Here is a 21317-nt window from a genome sequence, read left to right on the forward strand (position 1 = left end):
ATGTAAGTGCTTTTCTTATGCAAAATTTTTCATGTAATTTGTCTAATGTATGGAACGCTATGCTTGGATTATTTTTGTGCCCTAATTGTTGATGCGAAATTCATAATCACATGTAATCTTGGCTTATTGTATATGTTATTCAATTTGGCAAGAAGATCGAATGTTCCTAGGGGTAGGTTATTGAACTTTGACCTTGAAACTCCATTAAATTTGCACAACGAAGTATAAATCCTTGTTGTGACTTTGTAGTTGCTTCTCTAGGGCATGCAAAGTTGCAATAAGGCTCCTTAATAAGACAAAAATCTCAAAATCGAATTCACTTTGACTCCATTCTCCACAATTGGCTAGGAACTGGTCTCAATCCTTGGTGTTCACCTTGAAAAGGTCTCTTTTCCTCATTTTTCTTCCCTAACCCTAGATGGCCTAGCTAGGGCATCTAGCGAAATCCAATAGAGCCATCATCTTTCTTAGCGAGCTAGCCAGGAATTGCATTGAGGTGTCCTCCACATGCCATCCAAATTTGAAGTCAATCCCACGATCGGTTTGTGAGATACACCAAGCCCTAGCTCGAAAATGGTTTGGTTCTTGCTCCATCTAGGTTAGCGGCCTTCAAAGGGATCTGTTTTGCTATAAAACTCAAAGGAAGTTCATCTATTGTTGATCCCTTCTCTCCCTTGCTTGGCCAAGATTCTTGGTTGAAGATTACACCCTAAAACCTGGGTCTTGTTTGGGCGCCCTTGGGCTTCTTTGTTGTCCCGTATCTCTATCATTCCTTATTTCACAAGGGCACTTAGAAACCTTGTTTCTATAGGAATTTTAGCTCTAGGACATCCCTCACTAAGGTATATCTCCAATCCCTAGGGCTAAGCCTCCCTTGAGCCTTTCTTGGAGAGCCCTTCACCTTGCTTCTAAAGTAAGCAAGCCTATTATTTGAGTCTCTCTTATGAATGGTCCTTAGGAATCATATTACATCCTATCATTGAGTTATCCCTCCCTGTGATTTCCTCTATACCGAGACTTCTCCCATCAGTGAGTCCGTAAAGAGCAAGGGACATTGACTAAAGTGATAATGGGTCCTTGTCCCATTGTTGCCACTTGGTCGAGTAGTTGCCCCTTTGGAACCCCTCCAATGACCTCTGCTAGATTGAGTGGTAACAATCCATAAACAATAAATCATCGACTCAAGAGGGTTTCTTTTTAATTTCATCTTGCCACTCGATTTTCCTTTACTCTACAAAGCTTGAAGGATATTGGCACTGTTCTTGGTGTCCCTCCATCACTTTCTCTTCTCTCCTTTATAAAAAAGCCTAAAAATCTAAAAAGTAATTTACTAAGGCTACCTTCAACATCGCCTTGTGCTCTATTGACTTAACATTAGTGATTCTAGTAAGGGAGCCCCCCTCAAAGCCAAAGGAGTCATCCTAAAGAGGCGAAAGTTGGTTGTTGAGGTGACAGTGGATGACATATCAAAGTTCCACTTGGATTGTATGGTCTGGGTTAGAGATTTTACCATTTCTAACATACAAATTTAGCGATAACAGTTCCTAAGTCACAACATTCACCGGATTTCATTCATGAAGTTTGAAATTTGTCATTAAATTACCAATTTACCAATCAAAACCCTCGATGATATATTTCTCTCTAATAAAGGGTCTGTATCATTACCCCTAATTAATAGTTTGTATGAATGAAGTGCGAAGTGGGTGGGCTTTTCAAAGTAGGTGACCTGATTAGGTGAAGAAATAGCAGCAAAGAGGAAAAAAAATTAGAGGAGGGCAGAGAAACTAACCAATCAATCGAGTTTGATAACTTTATTAGTAGTCAAATGGCTGAAGTCTCAAATTACCAGTCGAATGAATGAATGAACTGCATTACTACTAATTAGGAACACATAATCTATGTTAGTTAATTACACGTATATTATATAAATATAATATTTATTAGATAAGTTATTTATATTATAATAAAGACTTGAATATTAGGAACACATTAACCGCGTATTAATCTATGTTAGCTAATTACATGTATATTATATAAATATAATATTTATTAGATAAGTTATTTATATTATAATAAAAACTTAAATATTACTTTATCAAATTAAAATTAATATATATAAATTTTGTTATATATTTAAAAAAATGTTTTAATTAGACTATTAATGAATTACTTTATATTTTTGTTATACTTACTAAATCAATTATACAATTATCTTCGGGAAATCTCCATTAATTTATTATACTTGCTAGTTATTATCTTATAAAATTGTATAGATACATAGCTAAAATTAATGCCAAAACCAATCAGAAAATTAGAATTCTAATAATTGCTGAACCCAACCCGAAATTGAATCCAAACTGTGTAACGTAGATTTCATATACGTTAATATATTACAGAAGCCATAATATTCCTTTAACTTAATATTTGCATGGAAGAAAATCTGAAAACGTTTGAAAATTTATAGTTCTAACTCTTTCCAACTACTTCTGCACGAACACAATATTTTAGGTGTTTATTCTAGAAAGAAAGACAAGATACATACGTTCGTGTTGTCGATGGATCCGCTTGCTCAAAACTCTCAAAAACTGATTCCCATTTGCTACAATCAATTCCTTCAAACAAAATTACAATTTTAAAGGTTCATTCAATATCCGAAAAAGTTATAAACTAGTAGATGAAAAATCCAGCCTACATGAATCCCAAGAGATCAGAACAAACAAATTCAGAAAAAAATACAGAAATTCGTATGGCTAAAGCCAAAGCATCTATTACCAACAGGGTGAATGAGATCCCATACCACATCCTGTGTCTTCCACTTCAAACCAGAGAGTTATATTTTCCTTCTCATAAAATATTTTCTTGTCAGACTGCCCAGGCGTCAATTTTTTGGTAAGCCATGTGTCCTTGTCATTTTCAGATGATCCATCCATCTTTTGTTTCGCTTGGGAGTTCTCACACCAACCTCGCAATAGAATATGCCCCGCTGTCCATGCAGATCAGCATAAGAACTACTGATGAACTGAATGCATTCTTAGTATTGAAATTACAATTATTACAGAAACGTTCATCCAGGACCAAGAAAATATATTTTTACAAAAGATATACAGTTAAATAATATGATGGCTTACATCCTGTAACCTATTTGTTTGCAGATAACATTTTCTATGTTTATTATCACCAATTGTACTTCCGAATCCTATTGACCTCCCCTTTTGGTCATTTGTAGACACTAATAAAATTATCTTATCTATGCAAAGTAAGTGATCTAAAAGAACCCTAATAGGGTCAACAATAGATTGTTTTGTAACAACAAAAGGTCATCGATTTGTCACTTTGAATGTGGATAAGTCTAAATCTTAAGACATATACTGAATTAAAGATGAGAAGTTCGCAGTATTAACTACTGAAATCTTAAATGAATCTGGAAATATCTTTTCTTACAAACATATCTTTCTAAGCAGACTCTACACTAAAGCAAGCATTTTGACTGGCCATTTCATATAATTGTTACATCCCTGCATAAAATATAATGTAAACACAGAGATGGCATTAGAAATAATGGAGAACAGGTTGTTTCCAAGAAAAGGACTGAAGATTACTGTGCTGAGATTTCTGTGGTGTAGGTTTAAAGGTAGGGCATCTGGATTCTCCTCAGTAGAAGACAATTTAATCGACATTTAAAATTCTTAACGGGATTCATCCTTAGGTAGTCCTAAGGATGAATCCCGTTAAGAATTTTAAATGTCGATTAAATTGTCTTCTACTGAGGAGAATCCAGATGCCTTACCTTTAGTACTGAAGATATTCATAAGAAATCACGAATAAGGATGCCTTACCAGCTCCCTCTTGGAGCTAACTCTTTCTGCATTACTCTGCATCTTGATGATCCTCAAGAAGGAACAGCTTTCCTTGATCACACCCTCACAGGAAGTCAGGGAAAGAAACATTTGGTTAGCCAACTACTCATGCAGAATGATTAAACAGTAAGAAGACAAATCAATCTGAACAAGAACAGTGTCACAAATAAATGACATAAGTCTTAAAAGTACTTATCGTCAATGAAGATTGTAGGAAGCTATCAGCTCCCTCTCGATCCTGCCTCCTTCTTAGGCATGAGGCACCACTGTCCATCAACCATATGACAATGTCATCTGCAAAAGAAGAAATGCTTCCTCTTGAGCACAGCTTGTATTCTCATTTCCAGATCCTTCATATCCTTCGTCGGTAGCCAAGCCCAACTATCAATGCACGAGATGACCATTGGATCTGCATCATACCATCTTCTATTGGGTAGAAGGCAAGTCCAACTAGAGGTACTATGAATCTGTCATAGGTACTTGAATAGCTCAAAAGCTTCTTACTGATCATATCATATCATGAAAATTTTGAATCACACTAGGGTTCCAATGCTATAGAACCCAAGCTTTTTCCATATCCAAGGCCATTCCAAAGGTTTCTCCCAAACCATAACCTTTATTTGTAAGAACAAGGGCTCCCTAGGGTTCCCTCCAAACCCTAGCATTCTTTTAGGTCTCCAACAGCTTCATCTATTTCACTCTACTTGATCAAGAAATCCATCATAGTTGTCTACGCGGGGGTGATCTCAATGACTTTTCTCCATCCCAGCTCTGATACCATGTTGATTTTTAGAGCTCGATAGTTATTTGTTGTAGATAATTGCACTTTTAAACTTTTTCAACAATTTTCACTTTACATTCACCCCATATTATCATAAGCAATTATGTAGAAAGAACATCAACATAAACAATGCAACGGAACAATAAGGAACATTAGAAGAAATGCATAGACAATAGAGATACCAGGATTTAGGTCAAAGACCGGGGCAAAACTCCACAAGGGGGAAAACTCAGAATCAATTCTTCTTCTTCTTAGATATTCATTAGATGTTCAACTACGATACAATGTACAATAATGAGACACAAGTCTTTCAACAACAGTCACATTAGACCTCCTAGGACCAACCCTAGATCATACAAGATCCTCATGAGATGGCAGTGGACGTATATCAAAGGGGCATTCACAAGCCCTCCACAAGACTTTTGATAGGACTCACAAGAGCATATATCTCTGCCTCAAACAATATCACGGTCATATCATTGAATTGTCATCACAATCATAAGCATCACGGTCATATTGTCAGAATATCACAACCATACATCATAGAATATCATTGCCATTCATAAGCATAGAATAATGTTTCCACACATCACGGTCAAGTGCATAGAATATCACGGTCATACATCATAGAATAAGCACAAAATATCACTGCCATATATCATTGTCATAAGGACAGTGCCATATATATCACTGTCATCATTGTCACAAGGACACTCAACATATATCACTATCATGAGAACTTTTGCCATAAATTACTGTCATAAGAACACTTGTCATATTGTCATAACATCATGTCATAAGGAATATTATATGCTAGACAAAGTATCACTGTCACAAACACACTTATATGCCAGTCAAGGTATCACACTTTGCTCCTCCAAAGAGTCAATCCTAAGGGCTTGGAGGACTACCCACACATAGTGTTGGCTTAAGGGGGCCTGACCAAGGTTCAGAGTTAATCGCGCCAATCAACAAAACCCTAACCGTTGGCCCTTTAGGCAACAACCTGCATAGCGCATGTTGCAGTCTCACTCGAAGCAGTATTGGAGGATGCTAGAACTAGGTTTCTACATCCAGAGACCGTGTGATATGTATTCTAAAGCCCTCGTAGCTCAGATCGGCCTTCACTCAGATCAATGTCTTCCTATGGTCCACTACTGCAACTTTGTTCAGATGGCTTCCAGACCTTCGCGAAGGTCTACGATCAGGCTTTTCAGACCTAAAAGAAGCAGACTTACTACTTTTGCTTAGTAAATAATAACCCTAGATCGCCCTTCACACAAATTTACCCACTTCAAATAGTTATCATAACATATTTAGCTAATTCCTTCGCGAAAACAGATCACTACTCATTTCATGCATATACATTAAAGATTTAACAGATTCACGCAGAAATTACACTTTATTTCATAGAAACAGGGCATTAAGCAACAATGCATAAACTTAAACAGAAATAAGAATAAGACATAGATGCAAGATATTCGGTCCAAAATCAGTCTTTATTAGATTCAGCGTTCAAATTACAGACTCTTCCACCCTGTGCACCTAGCTGCAGGGGCCTGCGCACTCAGCTGCGGACTTGCCAAGGTCTTCGCGCACTCAGCTGCAGGAGCCTTCCCCTTTCGCCTAAGTACAGGAAAACAAAGCTTTCCTGCCTTAGCATTTGCCTTTACACTTGTTCTTCCAAAAGTTCTATATGATATCTAAACTCGCTATGACTCAAATATCTATAGCCTGCTGCCTTTCTAATACAATACCATGATCCGTGGCCTATGGGTGAGTATCAAAACCAACCTATTACTTACCCATACAAGGGGGTAAATCCCCTTTGACTCCTACTTAGTTGCGCGCTCCGCTTCCACATTTCGCGGAGACTTTACATTCTTTACAAAATTCTACTCAAAAATTGATTAAACTAACCCAAAATTGACCCCATGGACCCTTTCCCAACAGACCCCCAACACAAATATGGTGACTCACCCTCGAGTCACTCAGTGGGCTTCTCGACTTTGTGGCGGAGCTCATTGAACTGCCGCTTCAATGCGTTCAGCTCCGTGGTACTTTGCACTGCAGCCTTCTTCACCTCTTCGACCAACTTTTCTGTAGTTCGTCTATTATATAAAATTTAGTTAGTTAAGTAGTTATTAGGCAAAGGGCATGATCAAAGATCATGCCCATTCACCATGAGGCACCCAGGGCAATATAAAGCCAGAGGCCTCCCGCAATTTGTAACCATCTTCTATTTTTCAATAATAATAAATATGATTTTTCTGCGTATTTGAGCACGTTTGTGCCATCTAGTATTAGAGCGGTTCGCTCCCGAGACGTTGTTGTTGTTAGGACATCGGGTACCATCCATGCACCTGTTGGGCCATCGGGTACCATCCTTGCACCTGTTCGATGCTACTCCTATCATGTTCCGCGATTCTCCACCAATCATCATCCCGACCGCACCGGTTCCCATCATTGTCCCACCATCTCAACCACCCGTAGCTATCTCCGCTATCTCTTGTCGTCTCACTGCCACCCGCCGCTATCTCCGCAGGCAAGTCATGTCGTCTCACCACCACCCGACAGTGATAGAACCCGCAGTTAAAAATTTTTTTTGCTATTCCGACCGTCAACGATGTGTCTCCAATCAACGGGACAGGTCGGATCAACTACATAGGTCGATATACAATGCGGGTCTAATCGATTTACACTATATAATTAAAATTTAATTAGTTAATTTATATATAACTTAATTTAATTGCCCGCAGAGGTTTGGTCTCGTGGCCAGCGGACGATCTGTTAAGTCTGTTGGCATTATGATACAGGTATGACTCAAGTGTTGTCCTTGATGGCAAGTCACTCAGATGAAAGATCACAGTTCAGACTCATAGAATGAAGAAAGAAAGGTATACGCAGGTTCACTATATACCAGTGTTGATAATATCGGTATCGGGAAAATATCGGCGAGGGTCCGGAAAATATCTTATCGGAAATATCGGCGAAAATATCGGCAAAATATCGGCAAATATCGGCAAGCATAAAAAATGCATAATATATTCATTTTTTTCAGATTTCTAAACATATAAAGCAATAACAACATGAACTAAACACATTGGCACATAAATATGAAGAAGGCATTGATATATATGATGTCAAATAGAAATGATACATCAAACTTCAAAGGCGATACCAAATCCTGCTGATGGCAGACCATGTGATAGCTAAGTGTTTGAAATTTGAATTACTATAGGTCAATGTGGTCCCATTGCTAAGAAATATTGCCCTGTACGTTTAGAAGTTTATTTCATCTAGATTCTACATTACTGGGAAAAATGCAACAGCAGAGGGTTTATTATATTTTGTTGTGTAATCTTCATTTTGATTATGTTGGTAAATTCTCTGGTCATAGTTACAAACTTACAACATTTCTCCAATATCATTGATTTATGAAGTTCTCATCATGTAGTCCTTGTTATTGTTATGATGCCGAGACTATATCATTCCTTCATTATCAGTTTGTTGGAGCTTTAGTATTGTTTCTCCTTATAGAGTGTAATACTGCTCCTTATGTCGAGACAGTGGGATATAGATCCATCATCCGAGTCTCACTGTGGTCTATTCATGATCTGTTTAATAGTTTATAATTGCCTGTGGAAAACCCTTTGTAGCCCCGCGGGAAAACCTGAAGAGTTTATCATAATAGAGTCATCCAGTTTGATAAAGTCACCTGTGACAGTTATTATTTACAATGAGATAAAGCAAGATAAAGTGCAAGGTGATAATTAAAATTATAATACACAACCTAACTAATTCCACTCGGAACTTAAGGACTCAGGCTCATGAGTTCTACTACTTGTGTTTCTACTGCACATGCATTGATATCTTCTTAAAATTGTTTCCCTTGTTGCCATAAAGGATGGAGTATAATAAAGGATAAATATTGATGACAGCCACAGAATGATAAATCTCCTTCAGAAGCTCTTATGTCAGATACGTAACAATACAGCGGCAGCCTCCTCACTATTTCCGATGCAACCAACTGTGAATCAGTGAATATAATCATATTATACGATATACATAATACATATATCTATTCCCTCACAAACGAATATATTATTTCAAGTTTTAACAGACCTATCATCTCACTGTTATTTAGCGCTGTAGCAGACCCATCTTACTGTTATTTAGTGTTGTAGCAGACTTATTAACTCTGTTTATAAGGGATCGTATCATTGGAGTCCACAGTATTTTCCTTGAAGGGGTTGTGTAACATTTGCGTTGAGTATAAATGAATCAATGATAAAAGTTTAAAACACAGTGAAGACCAGCGTTTGTATTTGTAAACCAGTTACCAGCGTTTGTAAACCAGTTACAGTGAAGACCAGCGTTTGTAAACCAGTTACCAGTGAAGACCAGCGTTTGTAAACCAGTTACCAGCGATATTTACCCTCGTCTCGCGATTTTTACCAAAATATCGCCGAAATTTCGTATTTCTCGCGCGAAATTCAAAAGTTGAAAATATCGCGATTTTTCGGGGGCGATATTTCGGCCCGCCGAAAATATCGCGATATTTGCGAATATCGCCGATATTTCGGCGATATTATCAACACTGCTATATACCAAGTCGCGTATATACACAGGTTCATTATATACCAAGTAGTGTATACATGCAGGTTCACTATATACAAAGGTGTGTATAACGTACACACGCACTTTCACAGAAGGAAAGGCGCGTACATGTAAAAAAACTAAGTTTTGGTCAGTGGTATTTGGACCATGGTATTTTGGTATTGGTCCATGGTATTTGGTCCAAGGTATTGACCCCAGGTATTAGGTCCAAGGTATTGGTCCTATGTGGTTTTGGACCATGGTATTGAGAGAGGCCTAAACCTATATAAGGAGAAGAAGATCATTAGGCCAAAGTGCAAGTGTGCAAGGATTGAATATTTGATGAAGTGTGAGATCTAGTATGCTGGTTATGGGTTTGTGATGCTTTGCTTGATCTGAATCAAGGATGCACCTATGCGGTTGATGATGGATGATGGATCGGGATCATAAGGCTTGGAATGTATTATCATTATGTGGTTTGATCATGGATAGACTAGATCTGAATTATGGACACATGTTTAATGTATAAATGTTATGATCTGGGTATGACTGATGTCTGGAACAGCTGCAAAGTTATGAGTAAATATTTGCAGATCTATACGCGGGTTGGCTTTGGTAAAAGCGCGTATATACGCTGGTTTGGTTCATCATAGTAGCGTATACATTATGAGATATGATATTTGAAGTTGCAGTTGGATCTGGTTATTGTTGCAAAGTTCTGTGTTCTGCTCTATGTTCTGGTGACTGTGTTTTGTTGACAGGGTTTCAGTGATTCAGTGTTGGGTGATTCAGAAATGAATGATGCAAGTGTAGTTGTATTGCAATGGTGATTGATTTTGTGCTTCAATGTTGTTGATGGGTCCAGTATGAAAATTGGATGAAACGTGGCCTTCATATTATGGTGTTGTGATGATTCAAGAAGGTTGTAACCTTTTGTAGGCCGGCGCCTACGTACTAGTAAACAGATCGGCTAGTATAAGAACCAGGGGGTTGGAGCTCCCTTCCAGTAGTGGCTGGAGAACAAGAAAAGGTTGTAGCCTTCTGCAAGTGGGTGCCTGCGTACTGGTATGAGTCTGCGCCAGTACAAGATTGTAAACAAGTTTTTCTTAACTTAAAGAAAACAGCAGCAGGTGGTTTTTGTCCTGCATTAGGTTTCCACCTTATATCATGGTGTTCATGTGTGCTTCTTATGTGTGATGATCTGTTCTGCTTTACTGCACCTGTTTACTGTTCATATGGTTAATGAAGTTCTGATGCACTGATTAAAGATCAAAATATAATGGATTAACTGAATCATAAGTTTACTAGATATATGCTAGTTGCATTAAACACAATTGCATGTACACGCGGGTTCTCTTGAGTCTTAACTGAAGTGTATTTGAATCTAAGTATGGAAATGAAAAAGTTATTGATTCGCTAACACTGATTCACCCCCCCCTCTCATTATTATTTCCAACAATTGGTATCAGAGCAGGTCCTTTGGTAGAAGCTTGATCGCTTGAAGGAGATCTGTAGAACAATGGGAAAGAAAGCACGTCAAAAGAAGAAGACAGCTCAAAGGAACAATCACAGCCTGTCGTTAAGTGGAAGCAAGTATTCAGATTCTGAATCACCTCAGATTGAAGATGAACAAGCAAATGAAGCATCAGATAAAATCATAGATCAAAAAGATCTATTTAACAAAAGGGAGAGTGCCCTCAAAGAAGAAGTTATCAGCTTAAAAGCGCAGCTGGAGTGTGCCTTCAGAGTACGTCGAATGCTGCAGGAGCAGAATAAAGAACAAGAAAATGAGATTCTCAAACTAAGGCAACAAGTGGAAGAAGGAAGAAAGTCTAAAGAAATCTTGAAGAAGCAATATCTGGAAAAGGAAGAACAACATCACGTTGAGGTAAATATCTTGAAAGATAAATTAGAAGAAAATGATAAACTGTTACGATTTCAAGACAGTACTAAGATTTTGGATGATATTCTTAGTAGTCAAAGGTCGCCTGCTATCAAAACTGGTCTTGGTTTCTATGAATTTGCTGAAGGTGAATCTAGCTCACAGGGTGAGGCAAGGAATTCTAATACAAAACCTGAATTGCTCAATAAAGAGATAAGAGGTCAACCCCATCAACAACCAAGGAAAGAAATCTTTCAAAGAAAATATTTTACTCCAAACTATGGAAGTGATAGTCGGTTATTTTCTCAGATGAATAATGTTGAATGTTATGTATGTCATAATTTTGGACATGTAGCCAGATGCAGAAGTAGAATGGCTCAAGACCATCACACACAAAAATCATCACGTTCCAGGTACTTTAAGGGGTATTGTTTTTCTTGCAATATGTTTGGTCACAAAGTTGTTGATTGCTACAAAAGGAATATGAAACATATAAGATGCTATGCATGTAACAAGCTTGGACATATAGCAAAGGAATGCAGGAGAAGACTTTGGGCACCATACCAAAAGGAGAAAACATCATCACAGTTGAAGATATGGAAGAAAAAGGAAGTACAGTCAAAAATATGTGGCATAGCAGAGTATATAGACATAATAGACTCAGAGGGAGCTGAAAGTGTGGAACCTCAGTGTTCTAAATCTCATACGCAAGTTTCGTGAAGATAAGTCGCGTGTAGATGCGAGTTTTAAGCTGCATAGTCACGTATATGTTGGTTGAAGGAAAAGAAGTGGGACAGACTCAAGAAAAAGGGTTTGATATGGTTCAGTCAATTATTTTCTCTGTTTGATGATGGTTACAATCTGCTGATGATGTGTGGAAATGTGTTGGTACTCATAAGATGTTGTTTATAAGTGCTTTTCATCCTAACTTGACGATGATAACGCCTTGATACTTCTTGTTGATATATGCATGATCAGATCTGACAGTGTTCGCTGGCACAGGTTCAAGGGGAGCATATGCTTCGAATAATGCATTGTTGGCATTATGGTTAGAAGTCTTTGGTGATAATGCTTATGTGGCTAAATGATACATCTTGCTACTTATTATTGGTTGGTCAAGAGAATGGTATTGCAGGTTACAGGTTGCTGATGTTGATGAGAGATGCTTATGGTGTAGATCATATGGTGTATGATAGTTGCTGATGACTATCATGGTCTTGTTTAGGTCGTTGGTCTTTGTTAAAAATGTCATGTATTTCTTTTGAAGACCCATGAGTCATATGATGTAATTTGTAACCCCACTTTGCATGGGAAGAATGATGAAATAATGTCTATTTCAGTCATGTATAAATAGTTGGTATATCCCCACTTGATTGGGTGGATGAGTCAAAATGGTGTATCCCCACTTGGTTGGGAGATTGATGTATGTATGAGTCATTGGTGATAGGAAAGTCATACTCACTTAGTTGAGTTGTAGAGTCATGTTATTCTTTTGAAAAAATATCTTTGCGGACTCTGCATGTGCTCAGGGGGAGCATGGACGAATTGGTACATCTTGGCATCTACAAAGGGGGAGCTCAATCAGAGATTTCAGCATGTACTAAAGGGGAGTATGGACAGTAAAATGTATATCAAGGGAGAAAATATCTTGGTCCGCCCTTTGCCCTTGATGTCAAAGGGGGAGAGTGACTTGGTGTGGTTGTTGCCATCAAGTCCAAAGGGGGAGATTGTTGGCATTATGATACAGGTATGACTCAAGTGTTGTCCTTGATGGCAACTCACTCAGATGACAGATCACAGTTCAGACTCACAGAATGAAGAAAGAAAGGTATACGCAGGTTCACTATATACCAAGTCGCGTATATACGCAGGTTCACTATATACCAAGTAGTGTATACACACAGGTTCACTATATACAAAGGCGCGTATAACGTACACACGCACTTTCACAGAAGGAAAGGCGTGTACATGTCGGAAAACTATGTTTTGGTCTGTGGTATTTGGACCATGGTATTTTGGTATTGGTCCACGATATTTGGTCCGAGGTATTGACCCCAGGTATTGGGTCCAAGGTATTGGTCCTATGTGGCTTTGGACCATGGTATTGAGAGAGGCCTAAACCTATATAAGGAGAAGAAGATCATTAAGCCATAGTGCAAGTGTTGCAAGGATTGACTATCTGATGAAGTGTGAGATCTAGTATGCTGGTTATGGGTTTGTGATGCTTTGCTTGATCTGAATCAAGGATGCACCTATGCGGTTGATGATGGATGATGGATCGGGATCATAAGGCTTGGAATGTATTATCATTATGTGGTTTGATCATGGATAGACTAGATCTGAATTATGGACACATGTTTTATTGTATAAATGTTATGATCTGGGTATGACTGATGTCTGGAACAACTGCAAAGTTATGAGTAAATATTTGCAAATCTGTACGCAGGTTGGCTTTGGTAAAAGCGCATATATACGCTAGTTTGGTTCATCATAGTAGCAAATACATTATGAGATATGATATTTGAAGTTGCGGTTGGATCTGGTTATTGTTGCAGAGTTCTGTGTTCTGCTCTATGTTCTGGTGACTGTGTTTTGTTGACAGAGTTTCAATGATTCAGTGTTGGGTGATTCAGAAATTAATGATGGAAGTTTAGTTGTATTGCAGTGGTGATTCATTTTGTGCTTCAATGTTGTTGATGGGTCCAGTATGAAAATTGGATGAAACGTGGCCGTCATATTATGGTGTTGTGATGAATCAAGAAGGTTGTAACCTTATCTAGGCCGGCGCCTACGTACTAGTAAACGGATCGGCTAGTACAAGAGCCAGGGGGTTGGAGCTCCCTTCCAGTAGTAGCTGGAGAACAAGAGAAGGTTGTAGCCTTCTGCAGGTGGGTACCTGTGTACTGGTATGAGTCTGTGCCAGTACAAGATTGTAAACAGGTTTTTCTTATCTTAAAGAAAACAACAGCAGGTGGTTTTTGTCCTGCATTGGGTTTCCACCTTATATCATGGTGTTCATGTGTGCTTCTTATGTGTGATGATCTGTTCTGTTTTACTGCACCTGTTTACTGTTCATATGGTTAATAAAGTTCTGATGCACTGATTAAAGATCAACATATAATGGATTAACTGAATCATAAGTTTACTGGATATACGCTCGTTGCATTAAACACAGTTGCATGTACATGCGGGTTCCCTTAACTAAAGTAGCGTATATGAATCTAAGTATGGAAATGAAAAATTTATTAATTTGCTAATACTAATTCACCCCCCCCCTCTCAGTATTATTTCCAACAATTGGTATCAGAGCAGGTCCTTTGGTAGAAGTTTGATCGCTTGAAGGAGATCCGTAGAACAATGGGAAAGAAAGCGCGTCAAAAGAAGAAGACATCTCAAAGGAACAATGACAGCCTGCCGTTAAGTGGAAGCTTCAAGCAAGTATTCAGATTCTGAATCACCTCAGATTGAAAATGAACAAGCAAATGAAGCATCAGATAAAATCATAGATCAACAAGATCTATTTAACAAAAGCCTCAAAGAAGAAGTTATCAGCTTAAAAGTGCAGCTAGAGTGTGCCTTCAGAGTATGTCAAATGTTGCAAGAGCAGAATGAAGAACAAGAAAATGAGATTCTCAAACTAAGGCAACAAGTGGAAGAAGGAAGAAAGTCTGAAGAAATCTTGAAGAAGCAATATCTGCAAAAGGAAGAACAACATCAGGTTGAGGTAAATATCTTGAAAGGTAAATTAGAAGAAAAAGATAAACTATTACGATCTCAACACAGTACTAAGATTTTGGATGATATTCTTAGTAGTCAAAGGTCGCCTGCTATCAAAACTGGTCTTGGTTTCTATGAATCTGCTAAAGGTGAATCTAGCTCACAGGGTGAGGCAAGGAATTCTAATGCAAAACCTAAAATGCTCAATAAAGAGATAAGAGGTCAACCCCATCAACAACCAAGGAAAGAAATCCTTCAAAGAAAATATTTTACTCCAAACTATGGAAGTGATAGTCGGTTATTTTCTCAGATGAATAATGTTGAATGTTATGTATGTCATAATTTTGGACATGTTGCAGCCAGATGCAGAAGTAGAATGGTTCAAGACCATCACACAGAAAGATCATCACATTCCAGGTACTTTAAGGGGTATTGTTTTTCTTGCAATATGTTTGGTCACAAAGCTGTTGACTGCTACAAAAGGAATATGAAATATATAAGATGCTATGCATGTAACAAGCTTGTACATGTAGCAAAGGAATGCAGGAGAAGACTTTGGGCACCATACCAAAAGGATAAAACATCATCACAGTTGAAGATATGGAAGAAAAAGGAAGTACAGTAAAAAATATGTGGCATCGCGGAGTATACAGACATGACAGACTCAGAGGGAGCTGAAAGTGTGGAACCTCAATGTTCTAAATCTCATACACAAGTTTCATGAAGATAAGTTGCGTGTATACGCAAGTTTTAAGCTGCACAGTCGCGTATATGTTGGTTGAAGGAAAAGCAGTGGGACAAACTTAGGAAAAAAGTTCTGATATGGTTCAGTCAATTATTTGCTCTATTTGATGATGGTCACAATCTGCTGATGATGTGTGGAAATGTGTTGGTACTCATAAGATGTTGTTTAAAAGTGCTTTTCATCCTAACTTGATGATGATAATGCCTTGATACTTCTTGTTGATATATGCATGATCAGATCTGACAGTGTTGGCTGGCACAGGTTCAGGGGGAGCATATGCTTCGAAGAATGCATTGTTGGCATTATGGTTAGAAGTCTTTGGTGATAATGCTTATGTGGCTAAATGATACATCTTGCTACTTATTATTGGTTAGTCAAGAGAATAGTATTGCAGGTTACAGGTTGCTGATGTTGATAAGAGATGCTTATGGTGCAGATCATATGGTTTATGATAGTTGCTAATGACTATCATGGTATTTTTTAGGTTGTTGGTCTTTGCTAAAAATGTCATGTATTTATTTTGAAGACCCATGAGTCATATGATGTAATTTGTAACTCCACTTTGCATGGGAAGAATGATGAAATAATGTCTATTTCAGTCATGTATAAACAGTTGGTATATCCCCACTTGATTGGGTAGATGAGTAAAAATGGTGTATCCCCACTTGGTTGGGAGATTGATGTACGTATGAGTCATTGGTGATAGGAAGGTCATACTCACTTAGTTGAGTTGTAGAGTCTTGTTATTCTTTTGAAAAATTATCTTTGCAAACTCTGCATGTGCTCAGGGGGAGCATGACCGGATTGGTACATCTTGGCATCTACAAAGGAGGAGCTCAATCAGAGATTTCAGCATGTACTCAAGGGGAGTATGGACAGCAGAATGTATATCAAGGGAGAAAATATCTTGGTCCGCCCTTTGCCCTTGATGTCAAAGGGGGAGAGTGACTTGGTGTGGTTACCATCAAGTCCAAAGGGGGAGATTGTTGGCATTATGATACAGGTATGACTCAAGTGTGGTCCTTGATCGCAACTCACTCAAATGAAAGATCACAGTTCAGACTCACAGAATGAAGAAAGAAAGGTATACACAGGTTCACTATATACCAAGTCCCGTATATACGTAGGTTCAGTATATACCAAGTAGTGTATACACGCAGGTTCACTATATACAAAGGCGCGTATAACATACACACGCACTTTCACAGAAGGAAAGACGCATACATGTCGGAAAAGTAAGTTTTGGTCTGTGGTATTTGGACCATGGTCTTTTGGTATTGGTCCACAGTGTTTGGTCTGAGGTGTTGACCCCAGGTATTGGGTCCAAGGTATTGGTCCTATGTGGTTTTGGACCATGGTATTGAGCGAGGCCTAAACCTATATAAGGAGAAGAAGATCATTAGGCCATAATGCAAGTGTGCAAGGATTGAATATCTAATAAAGTGTGAGATCTAGTATGCTGGTTATGGGTTTGTGATGCTTTGCTTGATCTGAATCAAGGATGCACCTATGTGGTTAATGATGGATGATGGATAGGGATCATAAGGCTTGGAATGTATTATCATTATGTGGTTTGATCATGGATAGACTAGATCTGAATTATGGACACATGTTTTATTGTATAAATGTTATGATTTGGGTATGACTGATGTTTGGAACAACTGCAAAGTTATGAGTAAATATTTGCAGATCTATACACGGGTTGGCTTTGGTAAAAGCGTGTATATACGCTGGTTTGGTTCATCATAGTAGTGTATACATTATGAGATATGATATTTGAAGTTGCAGTTGGATCTGGTTATTGTTGCAGAGTTCTATGTTCTGCTCTATGTTCTGGTGACTATGTTTTGTTGACAGGGTTTTAGTGATTCAGTGTTGGGTGGTTCAAAAATGAATGATGCAAGTGTAGTTGTATTGCAGTGGTGATTGATTTTGTGCTTCAATGTTGTTGATGGGTCCAGTATGAAAATTGGATGAAACGTGGCCTTCATATTATGGTATTGTGATGAATCAAGAAGGTCGTAGCCTTCTGTAGGCCGGTGCCTACGTACTAGTAAACGGATTGGCTAGTACAAGAGCCAGGGGGTTGGAGCTCCCTTCCAGTAGTAGCTGGAGAACAAGAGAAGGTTGTAGCCTTCTGCAGGTGGGTGCCTACGTACTGGTATGAGTTTGCGTCAGTACAAGATTGTAAACAGGTTTTTCTTATCTTAAAGAAAATAGCAGCAGGTGGTTTTTGTCCCGCATTGGATTTCCACCTTATATCATGGTGTTCATGTGTGCTTCTTATGTGTGATGATCTGTTCTGTTTTACTGCACATGTTTACTGTTCATAGGGTTAATGAAGTTCTAATGCACTAATTAAAGATCAACATATAATGGATTAACTAAATCATAAGTTTACTGGATATACACTAGCTACATTAAACACAGTTGCGTGTACACGCAGGTTCCCTTAACTGAAGTAGCATATATGAATCTAAGTATGGAAATGAAAAAGTTATCGATTTGCTAACACTGATTCACCCCCCCCCTCTCAGTATTATTTCCAACAAAGTCGTCCGTTTCACTGTGCAAGTCACGAGTTCGAGTATTGTCTTACCTGAGAGTTGTTCTTGCGGGCTGGGCCATTCCTCCTAGAGGTTATAGTGATAGTCGGTGGGATTCGACCTCGTGTAACGCAAGTATGATACCACCGCCATTGTGGATTCTGCTAGTCAACAAAAAAAAAATTAATTACTTAAATTAATTATATAATTTAAATTATTTAAATTAAAAACAATATTATTATTATTATTATATATATATATTTAAAAAAAAAATAGTTCAAGTTAAGAAAGGAATTTAAGCTAGCGGACAATATACACCCCCACAAACCCGTTCAATGTCATCAATGACAATGACCGATTTTAGCAAAAAATTGATTGATCTGGAGAATAGGATTACTAGACACTCCAATGATTTCAACCAAAAATTAGTTGATGTCGAGAGTAAGGTTATCGAACATTCCGACGACATCAAGAAGCTACAAAATACGACAAGTCGAATAGAACAACAACTCGGGCAGATCTTTATCAAATCCAAAATAAATCATAATCAGACAATGATGTTGCTGAACATTTTGTGTGAAAGGATGAAGGTTACACACGAACAACTACTCTAAGATGATGGAGTTAATCAACAACACAATTCATCATATTCAACAAATTCAACAAATTCTCATGAAAAAGAGGAGTCTCCAAAAAAATCATCCACACACCAAGGAAATAGCACTGTTGATAATATCGGCGATATATCGGCGATATTCGGAAATATCGCGATATTTTCGGCAAAACGATATATCGCCGAGAAAATATCGCGATATGTTTGAAAATATCGCGATATTTTCAAAATATCGGCAAATATCGGAAAATATCGGCAAAATATCGCGATATTTTGAAAATATCGGCAAAATATCGGCTATATTTAAAAATTTGAAAAATTTATTTTTTATGCTTGCCGATATTTGCCGATATTTTGCCGATATTTTCGCCGATATTGCCGATAAGATATTTTCTGGACCCTCGCCGATATTTTGCCGATACCGATATTTTCAACACTGGGAAATAGTAATGCGACTTTTTCAAATAAGCAGCTCTAGAATAAATTCACCAATCAATACCCTCTTTTCGCTCCACCGTTAGCGACGTATCAACGTAGAGCAAAAATCAAGCTACCCAAATTGGCAAGCTTGACGTAGAGCCAAAAGGGTTGGCGCAAAAGGGAAGCTGCCTTCACGCAGAAATCCAGAACTGGCAGGGAGCTGCTAGAACAGCCGGGAGAGGTTGACGCAGAAGCTCCAATAGGTAGAAGAGACAATGCAAGACTGACACAGAGCCTTTGAGGCTAACGCAAGGCCTACACAGGGCCAGCGTAGAGATAGCCGAGGGCTTGCCAGTTCTGCTGTCGGATTAGCCGGAAACTGTTGGGTGAAGTGAGGTAATCTCACTCAATTTTCTGCCATTATATTTTTCTCTGTAACTGGATTGTCGAGAGGGCATCTAGCATTGTATTCAAAACTACTACTTAATAATATGAAACCCTCAGAGTTGTTGCAGCAGTTTTCCCACATTGGGTTTTTCCAGGGATTGTTTTGTCCAAAAATAATGGTGTCCTATGTATCTTGTTCTTTGCTCAGTTTTTTGTTTCATGTAATCAAATTAAATTGGTGTAGGCTGCAGAATTAATTTACTTCAGTATTTTTCAGAAAATAACTTGATAATATATATTAAAATCAAGTAGGAGAAGTAAATTCAGTTTTGTTGCAGCAGGGGTTCCTTAAGTATAGGAATTTTGACAGGAGCTACTTAGGATAGGCCAGTAGTGTCATTCCCATTAGAGTGTGAGGAGTTAAGTCGTTTAGGTTTGTCAGGGCAAATGAGGCGATGTAGCTCACATCATGGAGGGTTGATTTGCAGAGTGGTGGATGCATTGGCGCATGTGGGAAGCTAGATGGTATAGGGTGGTGCGACAATGAGCGTTGGTATCCAGTGGTGCACGGAGTTGTGCTGTGAAGTTCAATGCTATGCAAAGGAGTGCAGGGTTACGTGTTTGTGTACAACAGATCATGATGATGCACAACAGATTGTTGGAGCGTTGCCTTCGAAGGGATCTTCTGAGAGGGATAACCGACATACCCTTGGGTTTGGTACTCCTAGGTTTAGAGAGCATGTTGGTCACAGGACCGACCATGAGCTTCCATATGATTTCTTGGATATACCCATTGGAGCCCACACATTTATCACTCTCGAGCATTGCGCACTGATACAGTGAACTTGGGTATTTCCACTTTATGTTCTCATCATGAGAAATAGGACCCGAGAGGTTCATCTGAGACAGTTGGACGAGACACAGTGGATCAAGAAAGAGGCTTTCTAGTTGTGGCATATGGTCAGGGCATGAGTTTGAAGGTGTAGGCTTAGGGATGGTCTGATCTTCTGCAGAGATGACACGTGCTCCACCCTCGAGTCCACACTTAGGGAGATGCATGACACCTTTTGGGTGAGGCATTCTGAGATATCTCATGAGAATATACAGCAGTTGGTGGACCCTTCTTGCAGGCAGATGTTTAGACTCTAGGAAGTATGGGGCAGCCGCCTATAGGAGGCAAGATAGCAGATCTCGCAATGTGGTATGGCGGGTGTAGGGCAGTCTTGCATGCACCAGATTGATTCGTGATGTATGGAGTCCATATACTGATTGCATGTGGGGACACGAAACGGGGTACAGGTTGGTGCCTACAGTTGTCAGGACTATGCTATAGTTGATATGGCTATGGGATTCGGGGATTCAGTTGGTTGATTGGTCACTTTATTTAGCGACAAGTAGAATTATGGCGGAGAGTGACCTAGCTCACTCTTGGTTTGACATATGGAGTGTTGAGGCCTCTGTTGCATGGTAGGGTCGATTTCCCTCCTCACTACCCCGTATCAAGGTTAGTTTTGGATGGGTAGGCCTTGACATCATGGAGATGCTTGGGCAAGATGTGTTGGGACTCCCTAGATATTTTTCCATCAAGTTCCAGGAGAGGAGGATACAGCTTGCGCACGATGGGAAGACAATCATGATCAGAGTGGTGTAGCGACAACATGGTGGCACCCTTTTGAGACTAGCATGGGATCTGAGCATCACAATATTCAACAATTCAACAACCCTTAGGGATGAGCTTGTCTCTATAGGGAATGATTATTCAGATCTTCC

General features: G+C 38.8%; 1 protein-coding gene across 1 annotated transcript in view; it reads right to left on the reverse strand.

The window, feature by feature from the left end:
* Positions 1-21317, reverse strand: part of LOC149192479 (histidine kinase 1-like) — a 360562-nt gene that overhangs the window by 146271 nt on the left and 192974 nt on the right. The window contains exons 8-9 of the mRNA XM_089404623.1: positions 2798-2983; positions 2543-2612 (exon numbers count right to left, since the gene is read on the reverse strand). Coding sequence (XP_089260749.1) covers positions 2543-2612; positions 2798-2983 — 256 coding nt within the window. The remainder of the gene's footprint in view (positions 1-2542; positions 2613-2797; positions 2984-21317) is intronic.

Source organism: Pinus tabuliformis, chromosome 2_2 (assembly GCF_031772625.1).
Source record: "Pinus tabuliformis cultivar Carrire ecotype Pingquan chromosome 2_2, CPIR1, whole genome shotgun sequence".
NCBI lineage: Eukaryota > Viridiplantae > Streptophyta > Pinopsida > Pinales > Pinaceae > Pinus > Pinus tabuliformis.